This window comes from Monopterus albus, unplaced genomic scaffold (assembly GCF_001952655.1).
Source record: "Monopterus albus unplaced genomic scaffold, M_albus_1.0 scaffold246.1, whole genome shotgun sequence".
Lineage (NCBI taxonomy): Eukaryota > Metazoa > Chordata > Actinopteri > Synbranchiformes > Synbranchidae > Monopterus > Monopterus albus.
The window spans coordinates 529,154-549,691 of NW_018128126.1; the positions used below are offsets into that span (position 1 = coordinate 529,154).

The window sequence follows — 20,538 nt, forward strand, 5'->3', positions numbered from 1 at the left end:
CCTTACTGGGTCCACTTGATCTGAATAGAAACAAAAAACAAACACAGTGCTTCATCAGTTTATTTAAAAGTACAATGTTTGGCTGGAAAAGGCCCCGTGCACTGTAATCCAAACCAACACAACAGCAACAAGCAATGCTGAAAGCCACATACCTGACTGAAGCAGGTGTCATCTTGGGCTTCTCGGGCTCAACGACAGTGTCTGTGATGATGGACCCCGAGGAGACACTGGTCATGCCAGTACTGCCAAAGCCACCGAATGCAGGCACCTTCTTTCCAGAGCGCTCAGCGTCCCTCCTGGCCTGCTGCAGCTCCTTGGCCTTTCTCCTCATTTCTGCCTTGGCCTCTCTTTCCTGGGTCTGTGTCATGAAAAGAAAAGAAAAAAAAAACATTTAAAGTACATGGTATTAATCCTGAGAGAACTACATCACTTTTCAATGGGGTTCTAACATCATGTTACAGTTCTATCTAATAGATACATAAAACTCCAAAAATATTAAACTATTTACTATTTCCCTGCATGCAAAGACACATCATTGGTTTGTTCCTCTTTAATACTGTTCCCTTAATGACCCAATTTCTCCACACGTATTGATAAATGTTACGCTCTCCAATAAAACATGCCAGTCCTAACAGTGTGACTTTACCTCTCTGACAGCACGGAACACCTTCTCCTCATGGGAGTCCATCTCTGTGAAGGTGCGAATCTGAGCCAGGTTGACATTCTCTCTGTAGCCTAATGCCACAATCTCGTCAAAGGCAAAGATCAGGTCAAAACAGTGCTCCGATATTTCGCTCTCCTCCAGCACACGACAGTATTCTGGGATCTGCACATGTAGGGACAAGATTAAAGAACAAGAACAAAAAAGAACAGCAGTTAACAGAACCAGGCAAAACATGTTAATATTTGACACACATGCAGTGAAAAAGAAATATGAAAGTGAAAATCCTTTCTACACCATAGTGTAGACTAAAAGCATGACTGCTGACAACTACACCTAGCATTTACATGCATAAGGAACCAGCAGTCAGCTGATTTTTGAACTGTCAGGAAAGAGGAACCTAGGTTCTGTCATCAGGTTACAAACAGTTTTTGGCTGGAGAACATCAATTTCTCTGCCAGCTACATGCAACTGCAATTCTAATGGGGCTTTTAAAGTGCACATGTTTTATTGTTTGGGATTAAAGTGATAAACAGGACACATACTTTGATCTGCATGGAGGGATGCTGTTCTCAAAGGTGTTCCATTTTTGGGGTATCTAAAGTAATCCCACACTGCAGATTTTAATTTCTTTTGCAGTGAATGGAGTTTGGTGACAGACTATCAGCCTCCTTCTCTCTGCACCTGTTGTAGAGTCTGACAGGCAGATGGGGAAGAAAGGTGCGCATGCTGTCCCCAAATAGTCAAGTCATTAGTCAAGAGACCTGTCAGTTGAATAAGACTCTTCTGGTCAAGCCTTTGTATTTTACTTTTTGTCAGTCAGTGAAAATTACAATAGAAGGTAGCCCCAGTAGTTTGCTGTCTTAGTCTCTCCAATTTGGTGTGCCAAGCAGCAATTTGCTCAATGCGCCCCCTTGTGGTTGGGCGGGGGAACACCCACTTCAACTGTGACACCGTCCAATACATGGATGTACATTAAGGTAGAATCTATTTAGCAAATTGCAGAATGAGAAGGAAAGGACAAAACCCACTAGGACAAGCCACATAAAAGGTGAGACCTGTATTTTATTAGAAGTGTTTTCAAACATCATGGTGTACTTTTACAAGAGAAAAGACTGTCATGACGATGTGGCTGGGTTTGCATAGCCTAATGTTATGGAAGACCAGTTTGTTTACCCACCACCATTAAAATGCAACACACAGCCATTTACCAACTGCTTCTGTGACATGCATCCACCTGAATGGAACTAGGAAGCTAACAGAAAATGTGCTGGGAAAACATTTCGATGAGGAATTATAAGTAAGAGCAATCGTTCACAGTGCAAGCTGGCACATATCAAATGTACAGTAACAACAGGTGCTGTGGATAACAGAGAAGCTCAAACCTGTTAGCAAACTTAGCTAAAATCATGTCTCAGAAGTAAAAAGCTGCCTATAAGAGCACTGTTTGAAGAGAAATACAAGTGTGTTTGCTGCCTGTCTCGTTATTCCGACAAATCAATATGGCAGACCAACATTATGTCACCATTTTAAATAGGTCACAATTTAAGTCTTGCATCATATACAACTGTCTTTTCTTGATTTTTAAATGTGAAATATGTTTGTCACTCTTTGGCATTTAAATACTGGTGTTAATGTGACTGAAATCGACACTGAAATTAATGGCAGTTAATATTTTGACAGTCTAGGCTTTATATTTAGAAAAAGAAAGATAAAAAGAACAAATAGTCACATTGAAGAGCCAACTGACAAAATCCTTAGTCGGGTACAGTAATAGCATGCAGTGTGTTTTTTTTCTTCAGTACCGATAATAAGCAAATGTACATGGTATGATAACCATCACTTCTCATCCTATGGTATACCACTGCAACCCTATTGCCAGTAAACTTGCATGCTGGACCAATCTGCCTGCTACACGAGCTACATACTAAAGCCTTTACAGGGTGTAGGCCTACAAATGTCTCTGATCATACACAGACATGGAACAGCTGGCTAAGTTCCTGATTCATCATGTCACTTTCAGTAATCAAATATAAAAGTGAACAAGGCTTTGCTTCAAATGTGCACATAATTTGTTTATTCTTTATTATTATATTGTTAGGACATGTATCTCTAAGTGTCATGATGCAAGCTAAATTTGAAATTAAGATCGGGGGGGAAAAAAATGAAAAAACTCCTCATAAAAGGTTGTGCCAATGAGCTTACACTTAGCTGACACTTTATTAGATATACCTAGATGGAATGAATGCAGTCCTCCTTCATATTATGATCAAGTTTAGTTTTTAAGGAAACTGTCAGAGAGGTGTTGATCATTTCGGAAGATGTACTTCTGGTACCACTTAATTGTACAGTAACACAGATGTGTGTTTCTACTATTTTGTCCACCTCATTTATCAGAGATGCTAGACAAAATAACAGAAACAGGTCTCTGTATAATGTAGTACAGTTCAACAGCAGCACAAACTACAGCCTCCAAAGTGACCACACAGTTGAATCAACACAAACACAGAACGTTATCACCTTCATAACAGAAGATATATTACAGCACTGTTGGATTAGACTGACTTAGTTTTAGCTTGGTGTGCCTAATAAACTGACAACTGAATGTACATTTAATAATCACAACAATACGCTAGACTTTTTAAGCTTCAAATGTAGATACTACTGGATGTGTACGTGCCATCAGTGCTGGTGTCTGCTTCAGTATGTTGTATAGTAAATTGTCTATAAAAACTTGTAAAAACTTATTTTATTTATTTGTAAAGGGCAATGTAAAGCATTAGATATTGTATGTACTGTACCAGAGTTAGCATAAAGCTCATTTTCATCTGCAGTCCGTGCAGTTACCTGTTTAAAACAGTTGTCATTTCTTCATCATTTTAGCATATACACTGCCATGTGGCACTGTTACATTTCTCACTGATAGACATTTAATGTATAAACATACACAACACAGCAGGTTAGTTCCGTGATTGCTTACCACACGGGAGAAGAGTCTGAGTGTCTCTAGGTCCTCCAGGATGTTGCTGTTCTTGGTGGTGATGAGGACCATGTAGAGCTTCTCCAGTGGCTGGTACACATAACGAACACTGTCTGTTTCCACAAAGGTGTGCTGCTTGCCTGTGTTCATCAGTTTAGGGAATGCAGCAAGGAGACCTTCAATACGTGTCCGTGTCATTTCCACAAACTGCCGCGATACTATGGCCTTGCCAGCCTTGGTGCACACCGCCGCTGCCAACAGCACCTGCAGGTGAAGAGAAAACATTACCATATTAACATACCTATAGTCTTTTAGTAATAACCTATTCACAGTTCAGATCACACATTCACAGTTAGAACTACAAATACAAACAAAATGGTGACAGTTAACTTCAGATCACGATACATGCCACGAATGATTGGATCTTCCTGAGGAGAAAAAAACCTCACCAAGATAGACATCATTCAAATCTTGAGGGTCTTCTTGCAAGTCTGGCTTTCACATAATGCAGTACCTACACAGTATTTTTATAAACTACAGCCACCTACTAAGTTTAGTTTATTGTTAGTGAGGACTATGAGAGCAGATGGCAGCCTCGATGTAATAGCTGTTATTTTACTGGGTATATTTCCGCAGCAGAGGAAAAAAATCCATCCCGAATGTTACAATGATAAGCAGCGATTCAACAGTCCTTAAGTTGTGTGTGCAACGTGTCTATGTCAGCCAAGAACCAAACCACTTCTCAATCACCAACATTTTGAATGGCTCTTGGTTAAACATTCTCATCGCACCAGATCCATCATCGCTACCAGGTAAAATACATTTATATAACTGCAGAATTAGCTCAACAAACTGTAAATGTATCTCAATGTAGGAAAACTTGATATTTGACATTTGATTTCACTTTGGTAAATGAATCAAAGACTTACATTCATTCCACGTTTACAATGGCTGAAGCTACTGTAGGAGCGTAAAGAACCGGACTGCAACGGATCTGAATTTATAGACAATAATATGAACAGGTCGCAACTGTGCTTAATGCAGATAATCCAGAACAGAAGCTGTCGCAGCTGGTTAACCGCAACCTTGGTTAATTTAAGAACAATAACCAGTTTGTCCGGATAAGGACAATATGACAGGAGCTAACGTTAACATTAGCTCTATCGGGAGCCAATCCTGGCGCTAGCTTGTAAAGCCAGTTAACGTCAGCAATGTCTGCACACTTAGTGCTGCCTCTCCACCGGAGATTTGGCTCTGTATAATGAAACGACAGTTATTTTACCTAACTTTAGCAACTACATGTAACATTCACACAATCAACCCAACGAAAACAAACGTTTGTATTTCACCCTTTTCTCGCTTGGAAAAGCTAGCTAACTGAAATCTAGCATTAGCTGCTTATCGAGTTAGCCAGTGTTATGATAATTGCTAGGCCCGATAACAGGCAGCAAAATGTGTTCACTTTCGATGATTACTCACCATTTTTGGTCTCTCTCTGTAGTACAATGATCTTCAGGCTCTCGTGTGTTCTGCTTTGGGGATTTTTAGTCACTCTGGAATAGTAAGATGAGGATAAACAGCTGACTTCTAGTTATATGATTGTTACCTAGCATTAATATGGCAGCAATACAGAGCCACGTCTCCACCGGAAGCGCAACGCTGGATCAGCCCACCGAGCAAACCAATGACGTGTTCCCCAAAACGTTGGCCTTGTTCAAATAAGTTAGTCGCACTATTTCCACAGGCTTTTCCTCATTTTGTATAGAATTCTCAGGTGACGACATAGGCTCGCCGTATGTCTGCATTTCAACTTTCGTTAGTATGTGTTGAATAAGCGATAGAAATCATGAGAGATACTAAAATATTTTACGGTCTGCAACACTGGGATGGTTTGGTCATTATTAACGAGGGCTATTAAGCTTTCATGTGTGGGTGTGTGTTACATGTAATCGTTTGGTCCATAGGTGGCGTTAGACCCATTTTACTGGTGCCCCATTATTGATCTGCTGTGCCCTAGTAAAATCACAAGTTGGAATTTTAACAAGCTCCTATATTTGGGAGTGGATTAATTTAAATCGATCATAACGGGGAAATAATCGATTTGTTCTAATCCAGAATGTCAAAGCAAGGGGCACAGCGGTCAGGGTTCGTACACCACGGTGCGCACCTCTGTGCGCGTCGTAGCTGGTGCACTGCAGCAATCTATGTACTAGCGCGTGAAGCAAAATAAAGGAGTGTTAGTTTAGTTGGCTAGGGCATAACTACATGAAATAAAATGAATGGCAAGTATGTTGTATAATATAATACATCACATGTAGTGGTCTATGCTATCTTTGGAATATTCATTCTGAATTTAATGAATATAACAATATTCGATACTCTTGTCACACAGTCCGAATAATGCTTATTTTATGCACATTTAACAAACGAACCTTAGGCAGGAAGGGAAAGTGTGGAGGAAGTTGTCTGTGTCTATGGAGATTTGTGTGACCACCAGCCATCCACTGCACAATACAAGTTTAAAGTAGTTGGAACATCCATATGTGGCTTTATGAATTATAAAAATGATTAGATAGTGTTTTTTATTGATGATTTGTTGATTAATTTGTGAAAGTTTAAATTTGACAAATCAAACTGGGGCTGCTTGATAATCAAATTATACTATCCTGAAATGCAGAAGAATGCAAAGAAATGTGCAACACAGGGCCAGATCTTTACGCCAAAAAAACATGTTGAGAATGTTCTTAATGTGGGCTTTTTCTAGTGAGCAAGGGAAGTTCACATAGCACATTTCATTCATGCAGATGACATTCAAGAAAAATAACCGTGTGATTTGAGTAACGGGGGGCCTGTGACCCAGTAGAGCTTCATAGCAAAGACCCTGATTTGGTCCATAGAGGTAGGAAGGCTACACTATTGTACACAATATCATGTAGGCTAGTGCACATTATGTTCAATTCTTTCCTGAAGATTTTTGAGCCTTTTTAAAACACTATATTCTCATGGAAAATATGGTTAGGTGTGACACTTCACATACAAGTTCAGTGTTGAAACACAAGCCACATCATCACATCACACCTGTATAAAACACAGGGACATATACCCTTGTTTATCTATCTATTTAGATTACATTCAACTTTATTGTCATTACACATGTACAAGTACAAGGCAACAAAATACAGTTTAGCATCTAACCAGAAGTGCAATAACAGCATGCAGAGTGCGCAGTATCTACAGTATGTATAGTCAGAACTAATTTAGTGATAGATTTGTACAATTGATATTTACAGTAAGTTATATAAGGTAATATACAATATAAAACAGTCTTTATGGATTTAAAGTACAAGTAATGGATAAAGTACATTAAGCTTGTAAAATACTAGTGCAATGGGACAAAATGGAATGAAATAGTGCAGAATAGGAAGATAAGATCTATGGAGGGGAATTTCATATTAATTAGTGCTGTCCAGTTGAGACACTACACCGGCAAAATGAACCTTGCGCATTCACAAACTATCCTCTCAAGGAAGTTCTTTGGTTCTTTGATTCTGAAACAATTACAGACTATTTGGAGTTATGAAGGGCGCCAAGCTAATGTAGAGGTACCCAAGATTAAACATGAAATGGCTGCAAAAGAGGAAAATGACCATGCCATGGGCTCTTTAACGTTAGGTCACCAGGACATACAACATTCCCCACACAGCTCTGCAGCACATTATGACTTTAAGTCTCTTGTGGTGTTATAAAATAATCAAAAAATTTTACTGCTGTGAAATAAAGAATATATACTAAATTTAAAAATGATAAAATCATTCTAAAATGTACAGTGATTGTGCTCACAAGACCTGCAGCCACATTTTACAGGACTATGACCCATTTTATGTCACTTTTTCAAATACTGTTGTTTTAGAAATAAGCTCCAAAACTTGTGTTAACGTGGACAGGTGCCGTCAAAGCCTCCTGCGACCCACTCATTGAACAACACTGGCAGAAGTGAAGAGATATTAGCTTCTAATAGGTTGTGAGCAGGATTGACCTCTCTAACAATCAGAAATTTTCAATTGTTTCTGCTTTATCTGAAGATTTTGTTGCATTCTGATTCTTTTTAATTTCTGAGCTGGACAGTGTGGTGGAGCAGGATTGATCTGGAGTTTCAGGTGCTACCTTAAGTTACATATTGTAGTTTTAACCATCAGAGAATCATATATTTTCCAAGGATTTATTGTCATTTTACCTTAATTTTATTTTACAAACAAGCTTCCAAAAAATTGCCCATTTTAGCCGAACCCGAAAGATCGCTGTTATGTGACACAGGTAGGTTAGGTGTACGTAGCCTACTGTAATACTGATTGATTGATTTGAATATTTAACCTCGTCCGGAGGTGCCATTCTTGTGTTACTGAGTTGTATATTGTGATTCTACGCCATATCATTATGTTCTTGAATCAAATAAGCTTAAAAATGACACACTCGCACTATATAGGATAAATTAGACCCATATTTTAATTTGACCGTGACTTTTTGTCCCCTACTATCAGAAAGAGGAAACTAACCAACGGAACAAGGAAATTGCGTCTAGTCGGTCCAATGACATGAAAGGTTACGGATTATTTACACGGAAGCTGAAAGTGAGGAGCTCTCAGACTATTTCCAAGGATTTCATAATTCTTAATGGACTCGGTGTTCAGCAAAACGCGCTGTTAATTCATAGAGCATCGGCAGAGTGAAGCGAATCACCGACATGGCGGTGGAAGCAAATTCTCTGGTAGGGTTTGTCAAACTGAGCCACTGATTTGCACCGAGCATAAGCTCTCGCCATTACAGCCGGGTAATCACATGGCGAGCGCCATTTCTGTGTGTACCTCATTTGGAGCGCGGTGATTGGTTAATATTTGTGTCTGTTTTAGTACTCCGCTCGCCATTGGACGGTAGAGAGGAGGGGGTGGGGAGAGGAGTGTTAAGTAGAGCAGTCTGCAGACGCGAGTCAAAAACAAAAGCTAAAGAAAAGGTGAAAGAATTGGTTTTGGACCTACAGTTCAGTCGTATTTGTTGATGGCCTGCTAACTACGTTAACATTGTCCTGAGATCCAGCTGAAAAAACTTTGAAAAAAATCACCTGGACTAGATTTCTAGGTCGAAGACGTTTCACCTCTCATCCAAGAGGCTTCATCAGTCCTGACTGACTGGTGTTGAGCTTGAGATATTTATCCCCCCACCCCCTTTGAAGGCCAACAATGTCCCTTAACGATATAGCCCAGTATCGGTGAGAGTCATTACCTGTCTTTAAATCCTCCCCTGTGGACTGACGCCTATTGTCCTGGTGGGAATGTTTGGGCAGAGATCTCAAAACAGGACTGTAGATGGAAGACAGTCCATTTAGTGGACTAAGACACAACTTAGTGGACTTAGTCCACTAAGGCGTTAGGTTGCTGGGTTTAAGGCATATCTGTAGGTTTTGTTGAATTCTGATTCTTTTTAATTTCTGTGGTGGACAACTTAGTGGACTGAGTCCATTGTTGGCCTTCAAAGGACTGAAACACCGAAGGGGATAAATATCTCCAGCTCAACACCAGTCAGTCAGAACTGATGAAGCCTCTTGTATGAGAGGTGAAACGTCTTCGACCTAGAAATCTAGTCCAGTTGATTTTTTCAAAGTTTTTTTTTCAGCTTACTATGACCTGGATGACTGAGAATCTGCACAGATCCAGCTTTAACTCCATGACTCATGAGAGTCACAAGAGAGTCACAAGCTGGGCTAGATCCAGTGCAAACCGGGTGCCCCTGTTCATTTGGTACAAGCCCATATTTTTAGCTGCTGTATCCTTTAAACGTATCAAGACTATTGTCGTTACCAAAAGAGGACATCACAATCTGGCTGAAACCAAGCAGACGTGCAGTACTGCAGTCACCTTTCAATCTGGCTGAAACCAAGCAGACGTGCGGTACTGCAGTCACCTTTATGCCTTAAACCCAGTTTGCCTGGCAGGTCTTTTGGTAGTCTGTAATTGCATGCGAAGTAAACAACTCAACAAAGTTACGAATTTCTGTCAGATGAAATGCTGTTTTACTGCATGGGTGATCAATACAAGACTACCAACTACTGGCAACTGTAAAAGCAAGGACGCAAACTAACACCTGTCACAGCAGCATTAATAATATTAAAACTCAATTTACTATTGAAAATTTCTTCTTTACAAAATGGTAAATTATAGTTATTTTATGTTTCTTATAGGAAAAATCTCACTTTTACTTCATAATGACATAATGAACGTGTTGTCACCAGTCAACCTTAAGCCAGTCATACACCTCCAGCCTCTTATCCCAGGCATGGCCAGTGTTCAATGACACTTAATGACACATTAAAACTACAGTGTTGTTAATTGATAATTCATATATTTGCAGTTTTCAAGGTTGATAATGTTCACTATGTCCCAAGGATTTAAAACAACTCACTCTGCCTGTGGTTAAATGTGGCCTTTGCTATGCAATGCGGTTTTTATATTTTTCTAACAAAGAAATCTGCTTTAAATGGTAGTTTCACATGTGTTGTTCTGTCTTAGTCTTGGCACCTAGCTTGTTGTTGGTAGCTCACCATTCAGAAAGTGAGTTTCACAGATGGAAGCTCTTTGTTCACAGACTTCTTTATAACCACACTTCATATCCACGACCCTCCTTATCTGCCCCTCCCTGCTTTTATAACGGATTTGATGAACTGGAACGCTTATCTTTTGGAACCAGAGATATCTTCGGGTGGAGGTTCAGGGGGTGGGGGGCTAGTAAAGAAAGATCACTGTTCAGTTTCCAGAGGCTATATGACCTCAGCACAACTCCCCTACCAAGACACAGTAGGCAGGCTGAGCCACACAGCAGATACAATAGCCTCTACAGAGCAAACGCTTAGTACGGTCACACAGAGCTATGGAGGAAGGACCTTACAAGTACATCAGGGTGAGGCGAGCAGGGACACCAGTTCGGCGCATTTGTAAATCTGCCTGACAGCATCAGCTAGAATATCTCAAAGCGCTTCCACAGAAAGTGAGTTTATACTCTTATGGCTAACTTGCTTTTTGTGCCTGCAGGACGGCAATGGCAAGGTTTGTCGAATCATCCGGATCGGAACCCGCAAAAGCCAGGTAATATTTTATTTCTGAGCTTTACTTAAGTTATGTTTTTGAACTTTATCAGCATTTCAGAGAGGGTGGCTTTTGAATTGCTTCCAGTTTAAGTTCTGACTTTGCTTTAGGTTTGGACTAAAACGTGAACATGACTCAGTGAGAGTGTCAGTTAATTGTGTTATCTGTTCCTCCATGCTGGTAAAGATACAGCAGAGTGAGATGTCTGCAGCTCTCCTTGCAGAGACAACATAGTTCTGGCTCAACAAGAGAACTGCTCCTCCTCCAGTCTGCCATACCGATTTGATGGGTTAAATGTTTTACAAGCATTAATTCAGTCCAGTTCAAGTTTTTTTTCTTTCCCAGCTGGCTCGCATCCAGACTGACAGCGTGGCTGACAAGTTGAAAGAACTGTACCCTGACGTCCACCTGGAAATAGGTGAGGATCATAGCAAACTTAAATGTTTTAGTAGTGGGCCTAACAAAATATACAACTTTGTAGCTGTGTTACAAATGTCGTAGTGTCCGGCACCATCAGGCAGCTGGCACGAGCTAGCCACCAGGATCATTTGACCCATGCAACGGTTAAAATGCAACTGGTAGCAATTACTTAAATGAAAGTATCTGACTTGACAAAAGCAACATTAATTATTAAGGCATCATCGTGCTGGTCTTCAGTTTGGCTGCCGGAAGATGTTTATTTTACCTGAATGTCCTCTGGTGTTGTAACTGTCAGTGTAATTTAACAAGTTGTCACAGAGCTGCAGATCTCCGGCTCTATTTCTGAGATGTTGTTGGTGTTTCTCACTGGTTATTTGTGGTCAGTCACATTATTGAATCATTCTGTCTTGTGTTTTTCAGTTGCTATGTCAACGACAGGAGACAAAATCCTTGACACAGCTTTATCAAAGGTGACACTTGTTTAAGAGTTTGCAGACAAGGGCTGCAACTAAGGATTATATTTTACTATCAGTTAATCTGCTGATTGGCTTTCGATCATTCAGTTAATGGTTTTTGTCTATAAAATGTCGGAAAACTGCCCAGTACAATACCCCAGAGACCATGGTGACACTCACGGTTAAGTTGACTATTAATCAGGGATTCAAACAGTAGATTTTCTGTGAACTGACTAATCTATTTATTATTGGATATATTGACAACTATCATTCAATTACTTTGGATACTAAACAATTCTTTAAAACCTGGTGATTTTCAGGCAGGTTTTGCAGCATTCCAACCCCTGTATCATTGCATAATTATGAGATAGTAAGTCATAATTACGAGAGAAGGTCCTCCAATTTTTTTTCTTTGTTGAATCCATGGTGCCTCTGTAACAGACAGAAAATTCAAGTGAACCTTTTTTTTTTGCTCCTTTTGCTGTATAATATAATATTCATGGAAATGTCTTATGTTCAATGTAGGAAATAAATGTAACAAAATCAGTGTTTCTTTAATGCAGATCGGAGAGAAGAGTTTGTTCACCAAGGAGCTGGAGAACGCTCTGGAGATGAACGAGTGAGTGTGAGCGGTGTCGTTTGTGGCTGACACCACGTCGCCTTCACAGCATTGTCTCACCAACTGACACAACTGTCAGAGTTTCACTCACAGGGGCTCATGTTACATATTTTTCTATTTCAGCTGTCATTACCCAGCAGTTATAAATATGTACTGGCATCTACATGCTGAAAAAAACGGCATGTAGATGCATGAACGATACTGTATGCTAACTGAGAATACCGCTGTCAGCCCCAGTTCATTCAGCAGCACATTATTCCTGTCTATAGCATACTATCTAAATACAACTGAGCGTCCAAGTATATTTCAGATAAAATGCCTCTTGTTTCCTGAGCAGCCTCAGATGTAGCAGGTGTTTCTGTCCTGTCACTGCCATAAAGAGCATTGCACACCACTGAAAGGCTGTATTATACCAGGAAACAAAAAAGGAGCATGTGAGCACGTCTGAATGTGTTCTTCTCTGGCCCACAGGGTCGACCTGGTTGTTCACTCGCTGAAAGACCTTCCCACCGCTCTGCCTCCAGGGTTCACCATCGGAGCCGTGCTCAAGTGGGTGCACTCACACAAGCAGGGTGTCTACATGAAGTGTGTTATGTTGGTTCCAGGTTGATGGGTGAATTACCTCACCCACTGCTGGGCTGTAAAGTCACTTTTCCAGTCTGTAGTGGAATTAATTCGACCCTCGTTCCACACTTTCATGACAGACTCAGTCACTGTTCAGAAATGGAAGCAGCGGACATGGCGCCGTTGTGATTGTGATGCATAGTATTAGCTCCTAGGCTAACATTTGTGCAGACTTCCGCCTCATGTTTTTGTGTAAGACTATAATGACACTACAGTTGTTGTGCTAATTTTTCCGTTTTTCTTTAAGCAGGATAAACCATTTGGGACAATATTTAAATATAACATGGTTTGCTACTGATTAGAGCCCTGTATAGCCTACAGAGGTGGAGGTCTAACACATTTTAGCAGTTTCTCTCTCTCTCTCTCTCTCTTTTTTTAATGTGCCGAGGGCAAATGACCAGACTATAAAAACTCCCCGAAACAGGTCGTTCTGCACCCTGAGCACTTTGTACGCCACCCAGTGTCGTCCCATTGTCAGAATCACACCACGCAGTACTGATGTAGGTGGTCACTGATGGGTCTCAGCAGTGGCTAACAGCCCCACAGCTGGCTAGCTGCCTGCATGGCCGTTGCAATTGCAGTGATATAACAAACAGGGCAGTTTTAAAGCATGTCCGTTGCAATTGCAGTGATATAACAAACGGTAGTTTTAAAGCATGCCCTCAAAGAACTGATTGAACTGAAAGAACACCCACACACATCAAAACAACACCAAGGAGAAATCTACTGATTTCTTAGTAAGAATATATTTCAAATTTAAGGCTGACTTTAAAGGTGCCTTGTGGAGGTGGTTTTTTTTTGTTGTTGTTTGTTTTGTTTTTAACCCACTAGCTATTCTTCTAGTACGTGCACACAGACACATGTACATGCGTGAGCACACATAGGTGACACATCCAGCTGACAGCCAGTGGAACAATCAGTGGCAGCCAGAAAGTGTAGCAATACAAAAGGCAGGGAACAAGAAACGTGCTAGCACGCAAATATTATGCAAAAAACAATCTAATTAGGAAAATCTACAGATTACGACTACAAGATGGGGGCGGCTGTGGCTCAGGAGGTAGAGCGGGTCAGGAGAGGACAGGAGGAGGAGGATGACTGGTGGAGAACATAATGGAAACCACAGCAGGAGATCTTGTTTGTTTCTTACAAGCCACTGTCACTGGAGCTGAGCGGAGGCTATGGTCTTCCTACTGGTCCTCAGTACAAGTCAAATATTAGTAATTGTCCATTCTGCAGATTGCTGTAGTTGATGTTCTGTAATCTTTCTGTAGTTGTCATCCGACTGTCACCACTCACAGTTTTTTTTTTTGTGTTGCTCCTAGGAGAGAGAACCCTAATGACGCAGTGGTTTTACACCAGAAACACGTAGGGAGAACTCTTGACACCCTGCCAGAAAACAGGTGCAGTCCAACAGATAATGGATGGGGTTGTGTTTATCACTCAGATCAACAGGATGGATAACTTGACTTTGTACTGTGTGTCTGTGTAGTGTAATCGGCACTAGTTCACTGCGCCGCGCCGCTCAGCTGAAGAAGAGATTCCCCCACCTGGAATTTAAGGATATTGTATCCTTTGAGAAGGCACCTGAACATGATGACAGCTGAGACAGAGGTAGCTTGGAAACGGGTTAGTTTTTAATTTAATATTCAGGTTGAGGAGCAGTTTTTCTCCTGAGGGAGGCTGGGAAGCTGGAAAGGTACTTGTCTCTGTCCTTAACTGTGGTCTTCAGCGTGGCAACCTGAACACACGTCTGAAGAAACTGGACGAGAAGGAGGACTTTGCTGCCATCATCCTGGCTGCTGCCGGCCTCAGGAGGATGGGCTGGGAGAACCGCATCAGTCAGGTAAGCTCCTGATCCTAGTCGTCTGTATGAAGCGTCTCTGAGTGACCTCTCACACGTTACACTCCGACTGTCTCTTTGTTTTCCTCTGGTAGACCCTGGAGCCTGGCGACTGTATGTACGCTGTTGGCCAGGTAAGAACAGTGGAATAGAAGCTGTGACATTCAGCTAATAATAACACTGTGTTCATGTGAGCATATAAAATTCTTGGAAAAAAAAACCGTGTGTGTGTTGTTCAGGGGGCTCTGGCGGTGGAGGTCCGGGCTAAAGACACAGACATCCTGGAGATGGTTTCGGTCCTCCATGACCCTGACACCGTGCTGCGCTGCATAGCTGAGAGAGCCTTCCTCAAACGCCTGGTACACCACACACTCACACACCCACACACAATCTCTTCAACTCTTTCTCCTAAAGTAATAATATGGAACTCCCAGTGTATACAATACAACATTTTGTCATTTGTAGGAGGGGGGGTGCAGTGTTCCAGTGGCTGTACACACTGAAGTGAAAGACTCCCAGGTAGGACTGCTAAGTAGAGACAGACAGACACACACATATTCAAACCACTGTAGGTATTAGGGGTTGCTCTTTATCCATCTGTCATGAATAATATATGCAAACATTTGAGGAACAGTGCATATGGAGGACTAGGATCATGAGCTGTACCTGACTGATGCAGTTCTCCCAGCTCATCCTCCTGAGGCCGGCAGCAGCCAGGATGATGACATAGCTGCTTCCTAATGTGCCAGAGTTACACTGAACAGTGCAAGGGGAAGCTACAATGACATGTCATAATGTCAAAAACGTGGATTTAGTGATGAACATTATCTGAGACTTCAGTAACTGGGTTACTGTCGGCCTCCTGATTCCTTTAACCAGTGTTGGTTATCAGCCTAGAGCGTTATCTCCTGATAGACAGTCAGCCTAGAGCGTTATCTCCTGATAGATATCGCCCTGAGAACACAGACTTATCACTGTATACGGACAACCAGGCTCCTAATAATTAGGTTTCTAATCAGCTTTTTAAATGTACACATCTGCATGGAAGGAAAGGGAAGCTGAGACAGCTGAGTAGCTGAATGGAAAGAGAAAGACTCAACTTCTGATTCAGAAGTTGAGCTAAGACAAAGCAGGCTCTAATTTAAATTTAAAGGGTTCACTTTCTTGTCACTCCCAGTTTGGCAAGGAAGTCACATTTGTGAAGCCAGAGAAATGTCTGGTTCTGCTGCATCATATTTTTTAACTGTGCATTGTGAGTCCGCCTGTGTTTCAGAGGGGCAGTGCTAAGTCAGTGGAGTACTCTCTTAAGCCATATTTTAACTGCTGAACAAATCTGAGATGTTGGCAGTGATTCATAAACATTAATGCAGGAAGGGTGGATACAGATGCATCATGAACTGTAGAACCTGAAGCACAGTTTATTGTTGTCGTTGACCCAGCTCTACCTGACGGGGGCCGTGTACAGCCTGGACGGATCAGACAGTCTGAAGGACACCATGCAGACTAGCATCACTGCTGCTGATAAGGTAACAACTGCCGGGATGAACATCAAGAGACTCAACAGTACGTGCAATAAGTGTGAAATCTTCTGCCAGACTTCAGACTGTTAATGTGTTACATGTGACAGAGCCTGGAAGAGGTGGATGAGCGGGTCCAGCGAGTGGGAGTCACGGCCACCAAGATCTCAGGTGAGGTCAAAGCCCGTGCGGAGCGGCTGGGGGTCGACCTGGCCGACCTGCTGCTGAGCAAAGGAGCCAAGGAGATCCTGATGGTGGCCAGGCAGCTCAACGACACCAGATAATCCTCCTCTGCTGAGGGGCAGGGGCTCTTAGAGTGCAGTCACACACAGCCTTGTGTCAAGTAAAAACTTGACTTCCTTTTCATATGCACACATATTTGTTTCACGTTTAACTAGAGCAAACAGTTCCAGACAGTGCAGAAACGTCCTGTAGCACCAGGTGGGCTCAGTCAGCAGCACATAAAAGGCTGGGGATTTCAAACACTACTTGGACAAAGTTGTGCTTAGTGGGGTCCTGCATCTTGTTCAGAGTCGCTGCTGGAGGTGTTTGCAGCCTGCTCTTACACTCAGTAGTTCACAGAACCACCTCCTGAGCTGAGCAGAACCCCGCCTCTCTGGGAAACAAAACAGCCTTCACACCTAATATTATCATCAGTAGATCACGAGTGTCACTATATTAAATGCAATGGTAGTGAAATTCAGCTTTCTCAAATATTTTCCCCCAAGAAGGTTTCATCCATGTCTACCATTGTCTAGCAGGTAACAAAGAGAAGTTCCAGTAGTCTCTCTCAGCTGCTACTCATTTAGAAAAGCTGAATTTGATGGGGCCAAATATGAGTTTTTCAACACCTGGTTGAACCAGTTTCTAGTTGGGAGTAGGTCCTGCTGCACTGAAACGGGGCTTCTTTAGATGTGAAACCTGAGAAATGTTAAATTCAGTCCCTCATTCATCAGCTCTAATCCACCATCATTATAACTGACTTTGCTGAACCTCATGTTCACAAGTACTTGCTCTGGCCCTATCCATTGCCGCCATTGTCTATGGAAAAGAGTTTTATTGTTAAAACAAAAGAACTTTTTCCAACATAATCTTTATTCAGCTCATGTTGAATGTAACGTTTCCAGATTTACCAGGTTTTAACTGAGCTAGCTACCTGTACTACAGAGAGATTAAATTTAGTATATCTGATGTATAAACTGAAAGGAGCATTTAGTTTTATTGCACATGTGGCACAGCTAGTGACACTAAGTTTGTACAGCTTCATGTGTTCATGTCACTGGAGCTCCAGGCCCACAGCAGCCCTGTGCTGTTCTGCTCTAAGTTGAAATGTGCACTGAGCTGCTGTAGAGCTACACTTAGGCCTGTTTATGCTTGGCTAATATTGCATCTTCAAAACATGGATGCAAAATCAGTAAAAATAGGTTTCAGCACGACACGAGGTGCAACTGAGTTTATGTTTAAGTGTAAATGTCGTATTTGGCCTTTTTAAGGAGGAAAGGGCATGAAGGCAGACCTACTAACTGTAGGTTGAGTTGTCATACAGAAGAAGCCAAACAGACCTTATCTAAATATCACAGATTAATACTACTGTCACGCTCCTTACACTCTTAAGAAAGTGGCCATTATAGGCTTTTTCATGCTGACAATACTTGTATGTAGTGTTGTAGTATAAACACAACTTCAACATTTTATCAGGTTACATCATTTGTTTATAAAACTATTAAACATTTGCTGTAATGCTCTATTGCAAGATGCTGTGCTCCACATCATGACTGAAGTGCTTGCCAGAGCAGTAAGTGCTCAAACTTTGTGGCTACCTATCGGAATAAACACGTCTGGACTGCTGCTGTTTTTCTTTATTGTAGTTTCTATCATGGACTGCTGCTGTTTTTCTTTATTGTATTTTCTATTTTCTATGAGTGCTATCTCAGTCAGTGGCTCATTTTAACTGACTTTCATAGACAATACAACACAATGCCTATTTCTTTATTCTGTGCCAGTGTACCCACTGTAGTGTGTTATTGTATTTCTTTTCATTTACAGTCAGTAGGTAGAGTTTTCAGACCCACATTTTCAGCATTTTGTTATGTTGCAGACTCATCTTAAAATGGATTCATTAAATTTTTTCCTCATCAGTGTACACACAATATTCCACAATGTTAAAGTGAAAACAGGTTTTTTGAGTGTTTTGAACATTTATTAAAAATAAAAGACTGAAATATCCCATTTACAGAAGTATTCAGACTCTTCACTTAGTGCTTGGTTAAAGCACCTCTGACAGCAGCAACAGCCTCAAGTCTGTTTGGGGATGAAGCTACAAGCTTGGCACCTTTCTTTGGAATTTTCTTCCATTCTTCTTCACAGAATCGTTCCATGTCAACCAGGCTGGATGAGCAGTGTTGGTGCACAGCCATTTTCAGGTCTCTCCAGAGATGTTCGGTTGGGTTCAGGTCCAGACTCTGGCGGGGCTGCTCCACAGCAGTTTTCCTGAAGCCACTCCTGTGCGTTCTTGGCAGTTTGCTTTGTGTGATTGTCTAGTTGAAATGTAAACCTTCGTCGCAGCCTGAGGTCCTGAGCACTCTGGAGAAGGTTTTCACTCAGAACTGCTCTAGATTTTTTGACATCCTTCCTTCCCTCTATCCTGACTAGTCTCCCAGTTACCCAGAAAAACCTCCCCATAACATGATGCTGCACCACTGTGCAGGGATGGTATTAATGAGGAGATGCTCAGTGCCTGGTTTTCTTCACATGCTGTTGGGAATTGTGGCCAAATAGTTTGGTCTTTGTTTCAACAGACTAGAGGATTTTGCTTCTCATGTGCTAAGAGTCCCTCAGATGCCTTTTGCCAAACTTGCAGTAGACTGATGTGCCTTTTAGTAAGGAATGGCTTCCATCTGGCCACTCTACCACAGAGGCCTGATTGGTGGAGTGCTGCGCTGATGGTTGTCATCCTCCCATTTCTAGAAAGGAACTCTGGATGTCATTCATAGTGACCCTTGTGTTCTTGGTGACCTGTCTGATCATGGCCCTTGGTCCCTGACCACTCAGGTTAGCTGGGCATCCAGATCTATGAAGGCGCGTGGTGATTCCAGATCTCTTCCATCTGAGAATGACGGAGGCTGCCGTGCTCTTGGGCATTTTCACTGCTGCAGAAATGTTCTTGTATCTATCCCCAAATCTGTGTCTTGACACCGTCCTGTCTCGCAGGTCTGTGAACAGTTCTCTCGACCTCATGGCTTTGTTTTTCACTCTGACATACACCATTAACCATGAGACCAGGTGTGTGACTATTCTAATGATATCCAGTGCATCACACTGGGAACAGGTGGACTATAATCAAGTTGTAGAAGCATCTCAGGGACCACTGACAGAAGGAGGATGCACCACAGCTCAGTTACAAGTGTCATAACAAAGCTACTGAATACTTATGTAAATTGGGTTTTTCAGTCTTTTATTTTAATAAATTTACTAAACACTCCAAAAAGCTGTTTTCACTTTCACTGTGGAGTATTGTGTGTACATTGATAAAGAAAAAATTAAATTGAATCCATTTTAATATGAGTATGAAACATAATGAAAATCCTCAAGCACTTATACCTCAAAATTGTACTTAAGTACAGTACTTGTGTATACGTACTTAGTTACTTTCCACCTTATATAGACCATAAAGTTTAGATGTTTAAATTCTTATCTGTTACACCATACCATCAGAGAGGTGTCTGATCTCGCCCATAATCATTCTTCAGCATGACACCATCACCCCAAACTTGCAGCCACAGCACCATAAAGAACTATAACCACAGAGTGAAGAAGAAGAAGGTGTGGTACCCCAGAGAGCCCTGATCTGAACATCATGGTGTCAGTCTGGGATCACATGAAGAGACAGAAATCACTGGGACAGAACCGGGGCAGGTTCTCCACAATGCTGGAACAATCTAAGTAGCATGAAAAACCATGAGCAAGTGGAGAGAAGAACTGGTACTGCTTTAAAGACAAACACTTGTCACACCAATCCATTCTATGCACTGAAGGAATTTTCCTTGTTTATCTTGGTCAGTATTTATACTCCACCACAGTCTTGCAGCTCCTAGCCCACTAGATAATTTGCATGGAACAGAAACACGCAGTCCCTGTTCATTGTCTTAGGAGATTTTAACAAAGTAAATCTCACCCACAAACTGCCCAAATACAGACAGCAAGTCAGTTGTCTCACCAGGGACAAAATCACATTGGACCACTGCTACAGGGTAATAAAAGACGCCTATCAATCTGTCCCCCATGCAGCC

The 20,538-nt window shown here is 41.6% G+C and overlaps 2 protein-coding genes across 3 annotated transcripts in view; one reads left to right on the forward strand and one right to left on the reverse strand.

The window, feature by feature from the left end:
- The window catches only part of arcn1b (archain 1b), an 11,349-nt gene extending 5,967 nt beyond the window's left edge, over window positions 1-5,382 (reverse strand). Inside the window, 6 exon segments of the mRNA XM_020620730.1 lie at window position 1; window positions 4-20; window positions 153-358; window positions 647-826; window positions 3,642-3,905; window positions 5,121-5,382. The exon segment at window position 1 is cut by the window's left edge and continues 135 nt beyond it. Coding sequence (XP_020476386.1) covers window position 1; window positions 4-20; window positions 153-358; window positions 647-826; window positions 3,642-3,905; window positions 5,121-5,123 — 671 coding nt within the window. The 5' untranslated portion in view covers window positions 5,124-5,382.
- A 2,821-nt stretch (window positions 5,383-8,203) lies between these two features.
- LOC109972103 (porphobilinogen deaminase) lies at window positions 8,204-18,120 on the forward strand. Of its 2 annotated transcripts, none has more exons than XM_020620744.1 (14): window positions 8,204-8,406; window positions 10,721-10,774; window positions 11,120-11,192; window positions 11,615-11,664; window positions 12,213-12,268; window positions 12,740-12,817; window positions 14,215-14,292; window positions 14,382-14,457; window positions 14,622-14,735; window positions 14,828-14,866; window positions 14,972-15,091; window positions 15,198-15,251; window positions 16,172-16,258; window positions 16,360-18,120. In XM_020620744.1, exons 1-14 carry the CDS (start codon window positions 8,383-8,385, stop codon window positions 16,531-16,533), a joined length of 1,077 nt encoding a protein of 358 aa, XP_020476400.1. In that variant the 5' UTR covers window positions 8,204-8,382; the 3' UTR covers window positions 16,534-18,120. The 2 variants fall into 2 exon arrangements, with proteins under 2 accessions (XP_020476400.1, XP_020476399.1); XM_020620743.1 differs by lacking the exon at window positions 8,204-8,406 and adding an exon at window positions 10,483-10,589.
- The last annotated feature ends 2,418 nt before the right edge of the window (window positions 18,121-20,538 follow it).

Excerpts from the sequence above, each read along its gene's own strand:
- LOC109972103 (XM_020620743.1), top strand. The coding sequence starts at position 10,560 with ATGGAGGAAGGACCTTACAAGTACATCAGG. Across the intron at positions 11,665-12,212 it reads TTGACACAGCTTTATCAAAG|ATCGGAGAGAAGAGTTTGTT; the intron begins GTGACACTTGTT and ends TCTTTAATGCAG. Across the intron at positions 16,259-16,359 it reads GCATCACTGCTGCTGATAAG|AGCCTGGAAGAGGTGGATGA; the intron begins GTAACAACTGCC and ends TACATGTGACAG.